General features: G+C 32.8%; 2 protein-coding genes across 3 annotated transcripts; one reads left to right on the forward strand and one right to left on the reverse strand.

The window, feature by feature from the left end:
• Positions 1-1,956: 1,956 nt before the first annotated feature.
• LOC114366945 (pentatricopeptide repeat-containing protein At5g65570) lies at positions 1,957-4,239 on the forward strand. 2 transcript variants are annotated; one of them, XM_028323988.1, is made up of 2 exons: positions 1,957-3,861; positions 3,950-4,101. In XM_028323988.1, the coding sequence occupies exons 1-2, from the start codon at positions 2,171-2,173 to the stop codon at positions 3,972-3,974; spliced, it is 1,716 nt and encodes a 571-aa protein (XP_028179789.1). In that variant the 5' UTR covers positions 1,957-2,170; the 3' UTR covers positions 3,975-4,101. The 2 variants fall into 2 exon arrangements, with proteins under 2 accessions (XP_028179789.1, XP_028179788.1); XM_028323987.1 differs by having other exon boundaries at positions 1,957-4,239.
• Positions 4,240-5,646: 1,407 nt separating this feature from the next.
• Positions 5,647-10,228, reverse strand: LOC114366944 (probable 1-deoxy-D-xylulose-5-phosphate synthase 2, chloroplastic). The gene is made up of 10 exons (XM_028323986.1): positions 10,047-10,228; positions 9,617-9,781; positions 9,146-9,310; positions 8,454-8,604; positions 8,061-8,332; positions 7,688-7,961; positions 7,307-7,614; positions 6,911-7,192; positions 6,166-6,450; positions 5,647-6,050 (listed from the first exon to the last, which is right to left on the reverse strand). The coding sequence occupies exons 1-10, from the start codon at positions 10,134-10,136 to the stop codon at positions 5,904-5,906; spliced, it is 2,139 nt and encodes a 712-aa protein (XP_028179787.1). The 5' UTR covers positions 10,137-10,228; the 3' UTR covers positions 5,647-5,903.
• Positions 10,229-12,890: the final 2,662 nt, after the last annotated feature.

Below are 12,890 nucleotides of genomic sequence, written 5' to 3' on the forward strand. Positions count from 1 at the left end.
AATCTCAATCACAATTTCATGATTTCAATATAACAATTTATCACGCTGATCTAGTAAATATTGTCCAAAATACAAATAAATTATACAAAAATGTTTCTCACAACATTGAGAGTAAAATCCCTTAAACAATTTCACTTAATCATATCAAAATCAAAGGAATCAAAATTATAGGTTCAAAAACAAAAATAAAATAAAATACTAAGAGCACTCAATTTTATCAACCAATTTGCATTAAGACATCAATTGGTCCGTCAAATATAACAATGTCATGATTATAATCATAAAGGTAGAATTATAATCATAAACATCCCAAAATAGACCCAAAATTGATTTTCTAAGGATCTCTATACATGTTCATTCTAACCCTAATTGCGATAAACTCATCCCTTACCTCTAAGCAGACTCACGTGTGTAGTTTGGAAGCGATACTGGTGTCTTTAGTGGTTCCCTAAGATTCCTTAACTTTTTTTTCTAGTTGCTCTGCTAGGGTTTTCATGCAGTAGAGAGAAAGAGAAGAGATTGAAACCTCAGTTTCTCTATCTCCATTTGAGGATCATTTCTCTCTCTACAGACATTATTTCGCAAATACGGACAGTGGAATTGTGAGAAAATGAGTTTCAAAGGTGGTGTCCAAATTTCACGACGATCCAACGGTTAACAGGTCTAAAATTATAATTTTACTAGAATAAGTTTAGGTGTATGCGGGAAAAAAGAGGGTATTGAGAGAGGAAGAAGAAACAAAGTGGCATACTCTCTCATACTATTGTTTACTCTATTTTTATTTTATTTTATTATTTTATAAAAAGGAACACTATTTTACTCTTTCATTGAATAAATAACTAATTAAAACATCCCTTTATTTTCTAAAACATCATTTTGCTCTATTTATTTTCTAATACTATGAAATCTTTATTTTAATTAATAAAACCCCTTTTCTGTCATTTATTTAATTTCTAAAAAATATTAATTTTTAAATAAAACTTTTTTATTCATTTGACAAAAAACGAGGTGTTATAATCATCATAATCGTTGTCATGACTACTGTCATCGCTACTAACATGGGTGTCACCATCGTTATGTGACCACTCTCGTTGCTATCACCATCATCGCGACTGTCGCTGCTACTATTGTTGTGATTGTCATCGCGTTATGTTGGTGGTAACTACGATTGGTGGTAACTACGATGGTCATAACGACGATTATGTTGGTGATGATTGTGTTGACGAATTTAAACGTAAATTAAATCTTTAAAATATTTAATTTTCTGTGTAATAAATTTTATAAAAATTTTATGATTAAATGAGACTTTAATTTGAATTTAAATTTAAATTATTTTAATCTTAATTTTTTATTTTAATCTAATACGGAAGAGAATGCATTTTGTGTTTAACAAATATTAATTCATTCCTTCTCGCCAATTTGAGTCTTGCCAACGTTTTCTTCAGTAATTGAATTTCACTTATCACAGTTCACTGGCTTCGTTCATCGGAAGATGAAAGGGAAAACACGTGCAGGGGAATGCCATTGTTTAGGTTGCTGGAATCGGTGAACGACAACATGAGTGAGCGGGCAAATATATCTTGTCATATTAGATTGAGTTTAATTAGATAATATATTATTTGATTTGATGATATAAAATTTTATTAAATTAGATTAGATAATAATATCTAATTAAATTTTATTTAATTTGATAAAAAAATTCTAGATTTAAATTTTAAATGAGGGATCAAATTGAAAAAAGAAAAAATAAAAAAGATAAATGACAATAACTTAATTTTAGTCTATATTTAATGTTTTAATGGCTATGATTTTTTAACTGTGTGAAAAACTGCCAACCAGTTAACATTTGAGTTTCAATTGGACGGAGAAGACTTAATTGAAATATTTTTTTAAAATTAGAGTATTTATTTGGAGTTTTGTAAAATATGAGAACCTAACTAAACATAATTAGAGTACTGAAGCCTAAATTTAAAGATATAGAAGCAAGATGATATATCCTTACACTGAAACATGCCATTGACATAGGAATAGTTTTGTGAAATGATAGATGATTATAGATTCATGGTCAACAACTTCACATGAACTGTAAACCTCGAGCTAACTTGTTCCTTTTTTCTTCATTTTATTTTTAAGAAAGAAGGAGAAAATAAAACAATTCCAGCATGGAAATATGAATTTCTATTCTTCTCTGATTGCTCAATCCGCACACACAAAATCGTTAACTACCCTCAGAGCAGTTCACACTAACGTCATCAAATCTGGTTTCTCTTACTCATTTTTAGGCCACAAGCTCATTGATGGCTACATCAAATGCGGCAGCCTTGCGGAGGCACGCAAGCTGTTCGACGAATTGCCCAGCAGACACATAGTTACTTGGAATTCGATGATCTCTTCTCATATCAGTCACGGGAAGAGCAAAGAAGCCGTTGAGTTTTATGGCAACATGCTTATGGAGGGTGTTTTACCTGATGCTTACACCTTCTCTGCCATCTCTAAGGCTTTTTCGCAGTTGGGTCTCATACGCCATGGCCAGAGGGCTCATGGGTTGGCGGTGGTTTTGGGTTTGGAGGTCCTGGATGGGTTTGTTGCTAGTGCCCTTGTTGATATGTATGCCAAGTTTGATAAAATGAGGGATGCCCATTTGGTGTTTCGCCGTGTTTTGGAGAAAGATGTTGTCTTGTTCACTGCATTGATTGTGGGTTATGCTCAGCATGGTCTTGATGGGGAAGCTTTAAAGATTTTTGAGGACATGGTCAATAGGGGTGTTAAGCCTAATGAGTATACCCTTGCTTGCATCCTGATAAATTGTGGCAATCTAGGGGATTTAGTTAATGGCCAGTTGATTCATGGTCTTGTAGTTAAGTCTGGTCTGGAATCTGTTGTTGCTTCACAGACTTCACTCCTTACCATGTATTCAAGATGCAACATGATCGAGGATTCTATAAAAGTGTTTAATCAGCTTGATTATGCAAATCAGGTGACCTGGACATCTTTTGTAGTGGGTCTTGTGCAAAATGGCAGAGAGGAGGTTGCTGTGTCAATATTCAGGGAAATGATTCGTTGTTCAATAAGTCCAAATCCTTTCACATTGTCCAGTATTCTTCAAGCATGCTCAAGCCTTGCAATGCTTGAAGTAGGGGAACAGATCCATGCCATAACCATGAAACTAGGATTGGATGGAAATAAGTATGCTGGTGCAGCACTGATTAATTTGTATGGAAAATGTGGAAATATGGATAAGGCGAGATCTGTTTTTGATGTGCTAACTGAGTTAGATGTAGTAGCCATCAATTCAATGATCTATGCTTATGCCCAAAATGGTTTTGGGCATGAAGCACTTGAGCTGTTCGAAAGACTGAAAAATATGGGACTTGTGCCAAATGGTGTGACATTTATCAGTATTCTCTTGGCATGCAACAATGCAGGGTTAGTTGAAGAAGGCTGTCAAATATTTGCCTCCATTAGGAATAATCACAATATTGAATTGACAATAGACCATTTTACTTGTATGATTGATTTGCTAGGACGATCAAGGAGACTTGAAGAGGCTGCAATGTTGATAGAGGAAGTGAGAAATCCGGATGTGGTACTGTGGAGGACACTGCTGAACTCATGTAAGATTCATGGAGAGGTAGAAATGGCAGAGAAAGTTATGAGTAAAATCCTCGAGCTTGCTCCTGGTGATGGGGGAACACATATCCTCTTAACAAATCTTTATGCTTCTGCTGGGAAATGGAACCAGGTGATTGAGATGAAAAGCACAATAAGAGATCTGAAATTGAAGAAAAGTCCTGCAATGAGTTGGGTTGATGTTGATAGAGAGGTGCATACTTTTATGGCAGGAGATTTGTCTCACCCAAGGTCTCTTGAAATTTTTGAAATGTTGCATGGATTAATGAAGAAGGTTAAAACTCTGGGTTATAATCCTAATACCAGATTTGTGTTGCAGGATTTGGATGAAGAGAAGAAAATAAGTTCTTTATATTATCACAGTGAAAAATTAGCTATAGCTTATGCTTTATGGAAGACTATTGGTAGGACTACTACTATCAGGATTTTTAAGAATCTTAGAGTTTGTGGTGACTGCCACAGTTGGATAAAATTTGTTTCTTTACTTACTGGGAGAGATATTATTGCTAGAGATTCAAAGAGATTCCATCATTTTAAAGGAGGTCTATGTTCCTGTAAAGATTACTGGTGAATCATATTTGTTATATGCTATGCCTAGCCTTCTAGATGCTCACTTTCCTCACAGGTCATACCTAGCATGTGAAGGTATAATCATGCATGATTATTCATGTGGCCCATTTCTTGTCAAGTCATAAATTTAACACTCATTATTTATACTGTCCCCAACACAGATCTGTGCATACTTCCATGCCTCCATGAAGATGTAAATATCAAAATTTTAACCAAGGAAGATCTGGGTTTAATATTCCTAAGTCTTATCTCTGTTTGATAAATGCTTAAATGTGGTATATAACTTAGTTTTGCTTTGATTCCTTCATTTGATTTCGAAGTAGAAACAAACAAAAGTACAAGGGATAAGGATACTTATGATCAGAATCTGTACATAATTACTTTCAATATCTGTTTTTTTCTCATTTTCTTTTTATTTCTTATGATCATAATTACTTATGATTAGAATTTGTACATAATTAATTACTTATGATCATAAGTACAAGGGATAATAATACTGTGTCTATAAATCTGCCATGTCAACATGAACACTGTATGATATATTATACTTTGATACTGTATTAATTTCTAGGTAACCTGTATTTGTTTTACATGACAATCTTCCAGACATGTAATGTTTTCTGTATTCAAGTTATGCAAACAGTGAATCGGTAACAATGGGAATGGACTCTTAAGCACTTTGATTTTATTTAATGAGATTATGTTCAAAATACCTTTCATTTAATGAAGAGTTTGTGTTTAATATCAAGTCTCAATAAAAGATAATTTATGAAAAATGTTTATTTTTAAATTGAAAATGACACAATTTAATAAAGTAAACTAACTTTCTTAACAAGTGTGAAATTCATTTTTTTATATAAAAAAGAATAGAGGGAGTATTTAATAAGTTTTATTCCCCCCAAAAAAAGATTGCCCCAATAACACAATCTTTTTAAGAATAGAATGAAATAAAGTTATAATTAAGAGATAAATTTTGATATTAATTTGACCATTTTACCCTTTTAATTTTTATAGTATTGATAATTAAAAAATTATAAAACATTTTTATTATATGAAAATTTGTATACACCAATCATTTTAAAAGGTATTTTATATTTTCTGACCTTGACATTATGTATTTTGTAAAAGTTGTAATATTTTTCTTCTATAAAATTTTAAATCATTTGTCTCATAATAATTGTCATGTAAAAAGAAAAAATAAATCTCAATAATTGTCATTTTAACTTTTTAATATAATATTTATCTTCTTTCAATTATATTCCTTCTAATATTAATGATGGGCAAAAAAATAAAAAAGAATTAACGATGATAAGATTAATTTGTAAAATTGACATTTTTTTCATCTATTTATTATTATTATTTCTTAGCATGCTTAAAATAATCTAGGAGGACAGTTGTAATGAAAACATATTTTTTTTTCTCCCTACTAATTTTTTTTTTTTCTGAATTCGCCACTTTCAAAGAGGTTTGTGACTGGGTTCAATTATTGAAAAGTTGACCAGCAAATTTGAGTCTTTAATTTTTCCATTTGCATGATTTCTGTTGCAGTACTCGGTTAATATCGGCATCTCTTATTTCTGTTGCATAATTTCACAAGGGTATCTATTAGCAACTTTTACTTAACCACAAAACCTATATGGACTCTTCTAAGAATATGATTTGTCTTTCAGGTCCCTGGTAAAAATTCTTATCCGTTTGTGTTCTTACTTGAACAATAGAGCTTCTTTTGGCCTTTCCAGAAGAGACAAGACTGTTGCGGCAATGTTCTTTGATGAAAGTCCTGCTTCTTCTGTCTGATCTTGTGGTGATCCATGTTCAATGTATCTATCGGGAAGCATCATAGGTCTCCACTACAGGAAATGCTCAAACGAGAATTAGAACTAGAAAAATGGAGCATGTTGTAGGACAAATAAGTTGAAATAAAATCATGGAACGAGTGACCTCTCTACATAAAGGAAGGCATACCTTCAGTGGTCCATCCAGGAGGCCAACTATACTTAGGAAATGTGAAACATGTGAACCAAAACCTCCAATAGAACCCTCTTCCACTGTAAGGAGAAACTCGTGCTCCTTACCTAATAGCTTTATGAGATCAGTATCCAAAGGTTTGCAAAACCTAGCATCAGCAACTGTCACAGAAATGTCTAGTGGTTTGAGCATTTGTGCTGCTTGCAAGCATTGCTGAACTACAGAACCGTATCCTAAAATAGCAACTCTGCTCCCTTGTCTCAGAATTCTGCCCTTTCCTATCTACATAATAAAAAATTTCCATTTGATTACCTATCTGTTCAGCATTCTCTATGGAACTATGAAGCATGTGCTCTAACACGGACACTGGACACACATACATGGATACTTCGACACAACTAATGTCTAAAATATAGAACACAGAGACACCGCATACACACCCAAATAGAGAGATTCTAATTAAATGAAATATGAGTAACATAACAAAATATATAAATTGATGGTATATTCATCTTTTTAAACCAACCTTTTATGTTTTTTTTAAGTGTATTAGTGTGTAAAAGTGACGGATTAAGTCTTCAAGCAAACAAAAAAGTAATTTTTGAATCAAACACTTAATAAGAAATGTGGAACAAGTGTCCAGATGTGTCGGTGTCGGAAATGTGTCCGACACGGCAACACTTCGAACAAGAGAGGTGTCTGAGCTTCATAGGTATGGAAAGCATCTGCTACTTTTGCTAACCTCAAGTGGAGTTCCTTTGTTATTGAGGGGCAAACTGGCTCCAATTCCGTTGCCTCTTGGAAATCTAAAGCAGCTTGGTCTGTCATCTATGGCTGCTGCTGTTGCAACCATGTGCATCAGCTCAGCTTCATCTGATGGAGCCATGACCACCATATTGGGCAAGCAGGCCATGTATGTGATATCAAATGCCCCACAATGCGTTGGTCCATCTGCTCCAACCAAACCAGCTCTATCCATAGCAAATCGTACTGGTAGTTTCTGAAGATCTACATCATGGACCACCTTCATACCCAATATAAATCACAAATGTAAGATGTTTTGTGGCAGTCAAACTGACATACAATAAAAAAAAGAAAAACAGAATCTGCTATTTTTTGCCTACTGTTATTGTCTCACCTGATCATATCCACGTTGCAGAAATGATGAATAAATGGCACAAAATGGCTTGAGACCTTCTGCTGCTAAACCAGCTGCAAATGTAACTGCGTGTTGTTCAGCTATCCCCACATCAAAGCAGCGGTCTGGAAACCTTTTATGGAAATAATTTAGACCTGTCCCGCCACCCATTGCTGCGTGAATGGCTACTATCTTATTGTCTATTTCTGCTTCTTTTATCAATGACTCGGCAAAGTACTGAGTGTATGTAAGTGTGGATGATTTTGGTTTCAATTGATGACCTGATGTTGGTACAAACTTAACCACACCTGAAAGTGTGAGAGTATGAGTCATGCTTCTCATAATTCCGTTAAGACAAAACAAATAAAGTTCTATACTCACCATGCATTTTATCAGCAGCTACTTCTGCTGGGGGGTATCCCTTCCCTTTTTCTGTCACAACATGAATCAATGTTGGACCTGGGGCAGGCATTTCTTTCACCTTTTCCAAAATGGTGACAAGATCTTCAATGTTGTGACCATCCACAGGGCCTATGTAGTATAAGCCGAGCTCCTCAAAAAGTGTAGAACCAGAACCACTGATCATACCTCTTGCATACTCATCTACCTTTGCTGCAAGTTGGTGTGTTGTTCCTCCTATCTGCTTTGTGATGCCCTTTAGCAAAGAAAATTGTAGTCAGATGCCACGGTATATTGAAATTTGACACAAGAACTGAAACCATGAAGTTTAGTTTCTTAAGTTTGAGAAATTTACTTTCGCAGCTTCTCTAAGTTTGCGGAATTTGGTGCTTGCTTGAATTTTGCTTAAGGCACTACTGAGGGCTCCAACTGGAGTTGCAGGACCATCAATAGTAGCAGTAGGCAAAGAAACTTGCTTGTTGTCATTAAGTATAATTATCATGTTAGAGTCAAGGAACCCTGCATTATTCATGGCCTCATAAGCCTGGCCAGCAGTCATTGCTCCATCTCCAATCACCGAGACAATGCTGTTTTTCTTTCCCAATAGATCCCTTGCAACTGCCATGCCTACCAATTTTTTTTTGTAGCAAAAAATTGACAACATTGAGAATTGTTGTCCAGAGTTTTGAAATACATGGATGTTAACATTTGTTATAAAAAAATGTATTGATGTTTAAGATAATCTTACCAAGACCGGCAGATATACTTGTAGAACTATGCCCTGTCCCAAAAACATCATATACGCTCTCTTCTCTTTTTGGAAAACCAGCTAGTCCCGAGGTTTTCCTAATGGTGTGCATCCTGGACCTTCTACCTGTGAGAATCTTGTGTGGGTATGCCTGCAATTTGATTGTTACTCAGACACTCTTATACAAAACAAAACATTGCAATTCTGAGGAAAAGAAAAATGAAACTGTAATTCTATATTTTACGAAAACCTTTCCCACGAACATAATATGAAATCATATGTCTACAGTCTACACACTATTGGTTGAATATCAGAAAACAAAATAGTCTTTGACAGAAATCAAAGGTAATTGGGGTTATAACGGCTTATGTGCATTTTTTTTTCCTGTAAAAAACACAAATATTTTTCACAAAAGACAATTGTGCTTGAGCTAAGTAGGATAATATTGGATGATAAAACTCTCTTTGAATACTTAGTGTAGTTGAATACTCAAGACTCCAATTCAAGACTGTTGGAGGTTTTCATGCATATACAAATTCGAAATGATAAACATTTTTCAATTTTAAAAAGGAAGCAGGAATTTCCCTACAAGACCAAATTTCTCTACATGAATAAAATTTAAATTCTTTTTTTTTCTATTCTATTTGATATCTGCTCAAAAACAAGAACAAAGAAGAGAAGCAAAGACTGACCTGGTGCCCTACATCCCATATAATCTTGTCCTCAGGTGTGTTGAAAACATGATGCAAAGCTACTGTTAATTCCACTACTCCCAAGCTTGAGCTAAGATGCCCCCCAGTGTTTGATACACTATGTACAACGTCTGCCCTTAGCTCTGCAGCGAGTTGTTCAAGATCCTGACAAATACATGGATAATCTATCGAGTAATGATACACAAAAATCTTATTATCTTAAACACCCGACCAACACCTCTAATTTCTCTCTATCTCTTTCTTCCTATCACATCATAACCCTATCATACTTGTATATATTTTTCTCTCTCTTTCTAGGTGTTGCACGGGGTTTGGGGATGTCCATTGAACTTTTTCCTAATCTTAAATACCAAAACGGCAGAAACTTAGAAAAATAACTGCTGTGCAGGCCATGGACCAGCAACATGACTTCAAGACTAAAAAATAATTATCACTTTTAAAATGGTTCACCTGTAAGGATAGATTCTTCATATGTGCAGGATAATTGATTGTATCCAGCAAGGGAGTTGCTGGTTTCTGGCTTGAGAATTTGATCTTCCACCCATCTTTCTCTTTCCTTACAACTGTTCTGTCCTCGTCGTCATCCAAGCTACTTGCTGAAGCCCTCACACACAACTGACATATATGCAATCACACATAATTGTCATCACTGTATGTATGGTCTTTGGTAAGAAAAAACAAGAATAATGATCCGTTACGAAAGCAACCCATGAACATATCAAGGGTAATGAACACACATACACACACACACAGAAATGGTGTCTAAATATCTTATTTAAATTGTTAGAGCATAAATGGGTTCTAAAGTCTCCTGTGACACTGCTTCATCTCAGGATCATTCTTTGTAAGGAAAAAACATGTTAAAGTGTGATTCACCGACCTGTTTTATGCGACCATGGTTTGGACTTGAATTTTGGTGAAATGGTAGTATAGAACGGTTTGTCTTAACGAAGGTGGCGGAGAGAGCCATGAGTGAGAGAGAAGGAATGAATACACAGAGGAGGCAAGACAAAAAGAACTAGAGCAATGTAAGAGTATCTCTGTATGATTATATATAACGTGGTTCGAATTCGTGCATATTTAAACCAAGAGCTGACCCTTCTCTTCTCTTTTTGCTTTTGTTTTAATTTAGAGTTTAATTTGCATTTGGATTCTCTACACTCTACAGTCTTGCAGCCTCTCTCTACATTAATATCTCAACCTTTATAATCAATTATAAAATTATAATAAGTTTAATTACTCATTTGATTTCTATAATTTCATCATTTAGTCTTTATAGTTTTAAAGTGATTTTTTTTTCATTTAATTTACATTTCAATTCCCTAAAATGGTTTCTTAATCTTTATAATTTGTATTTTAATTTCTTTTTAGTCTCTATAGTTTAAAAATACAATCTTTTTAATTTTTATATTTTATATTTTAATTTTTTGTTGATCTTTACTATCAAAATATGAGTAATATTATTAATTATAATTAATTACAAAAATATTAACAAGTAATTAATTTATGGTAAAATAATTTATAATAAAAAAATTGATAATTTATAACTAATTTGTAACTAATTATTTATATATATATTTTTTGTAGTAAAAACTAAAAGACAATTAAAATACAAATTATAAGGACTAAAAATATTACTTTTAAATTATAAGGATAAAAAAATTAAAATATAAACTATAAGAACTAAAAATATCGTTTTTAAATTATAGGGACTAAAAAAAATTAAAATGTAAACTATAATAATTAAAATACTATTTTTAAATTATAGAAACTAAAAGGTACGAATCACGAAACTAATTACAAAATAAATAATTTAACCTTATAATAAATATTTTTATACTCTCATTTTTAATAACTATTAGATGTAAATCTAATGGCCAAGGTCACTGTTGCAAACACAGCATTGTTGTAGAAGATACAAGGGACTGAGTGAGTTTAATTTAATGTTTTTAGTGTAAAAGACTTAAATTCCATATTTTCAACCAATAAGAAACGTTAGGGTGGGATAGTCATGACAGTGGGATTACGAGGATGGTAATTGGTATTGGACGAGCAACGACAGTAATTATTTGCGAGCACTCTTGATGATTAGTTAAATACTCCCTCTAATCTATAGGGTTGGTGTTATGATGCAATATATATATATATATATATATATATATCAATTCGTAAAATATCAATTGTTCTAACAAGTTTATATATTAAAATCCAATGATAATCAATTTATTATTATGAATAATAATTAATTATATTAATTTATCAACATAAATTTATTAATTAACAAAAACCTATTATATTAATGTTCATTGATTGCTTTTAATTTTTAGAGAATGAATAAGAGGATGTCATCTAGCATCAGCCCATATGACTCTTTTATATAAATATAATAAATAATAGATAGATTTCTCTAATTAGTTATCTAGTAACAACTACTACTTTTACTGAGAGGATGTAAAAAAAATATTTTCAGTATTTCATGAAAAAATTTAATGCTTCATTAATTTTGTAAAACAACATCTAATTTGATTTTTTTTAATAAAATGTCATATAAAGTGGAATGGGGGAAGTACTATTACATGAGAAGAGAATTTGTTAGAGTTTCAACAATATAAAAAGCTAGGTACACAAGGTGTTTGCTTCGTGTATATGATATGTATATGTAAGGGAAGAGAACATGTTAAGTGAATTTAAATTATCATAGTTATGTGTGATATGGAAATTAACGAGCATCATCATAATTTAAGATAATCTAATAATTTTTCTTAACCTAGGTGATGAGCACAAGGATGCCAGAGCATTGTCAAGTTTTATTATAGGATTCAGCTCTTTTAAAGTGAATAAGAGACAATAAATAATTTCCCTTAAAAAAAGAGACAGTAAATAATTTCTAACGATTGATATTTCAATACATTCAAAATTGTTATGCATATGTATAATGTCAATCATTAATGTTTTCCCTTTAAAAAATCTATCATTAATTTTTTGTCGTAACTTATATCACTTATTTTACACTTTAGAAGGATCAGATCCATTTTTATTAGACCGAGGAAATTATGCTGTTGGGTTTCTTTTTTTTTTTTTTCTCTCCCTGTCATGAACCTACAGAAACTCCAAAACATATTTTTACATATATAAATTCTGTGTGACAAACATTATATATTCCTTTTAACCAAAAATCATATTTTTTTTTTGTTTCAATAATAAAAGGGGATCCAAATCCATCTTAAACAAGCATCCAAAATAAATCCACGTACGGTACATATCTTTTTTATGAATGTATAATGTCCATGTGGATGAATTGAATCCATTGTCTTTGTCTTTTAAGTATTATATATTTTATTGTGACGTAAAATTATGAAGCGAGCAATTAATTGAGTCCACTACTTGGCCACTAAGTTTGACTCGCTATTATCTTTAAATATGTTGAGACAAAAAGATTTATCGTCATGAATTTAATTGTGACGCATTGACTTGTGAGAATGCTAGATTGCATGAGTTGCATGATCTTCAACTCAGGAATTTGGATTTAACTTTTCAAAACATGACACACTATGCTTGAGCTGCTGAAACAGGGTACTAGTCACTACAGTACCAAACACCTAATAATTCACTGTTAAGCTCCAAGAGGCCACCCTTGCAATCCGTAGATCCAGTAACAACTGCATCCAATATTCATGAACCACAATGTACGAACATGCACAGTAACAAACAAGTTCATGGGAAT

This window comes from Glycine soja, chromosome 9 (assembly GCF_004193775.1).
Source record: "Glycine soja cultivar W05 chromosome 9, ASM419377v2, whole genome shotgun sequence".
Classification (NCBI taxonomy): Eukaryota; Viridiplantae; Streptophyta; class Magnoliopsida; order Fabales; family Fabaceae; genus Glycine; species Glycine soja.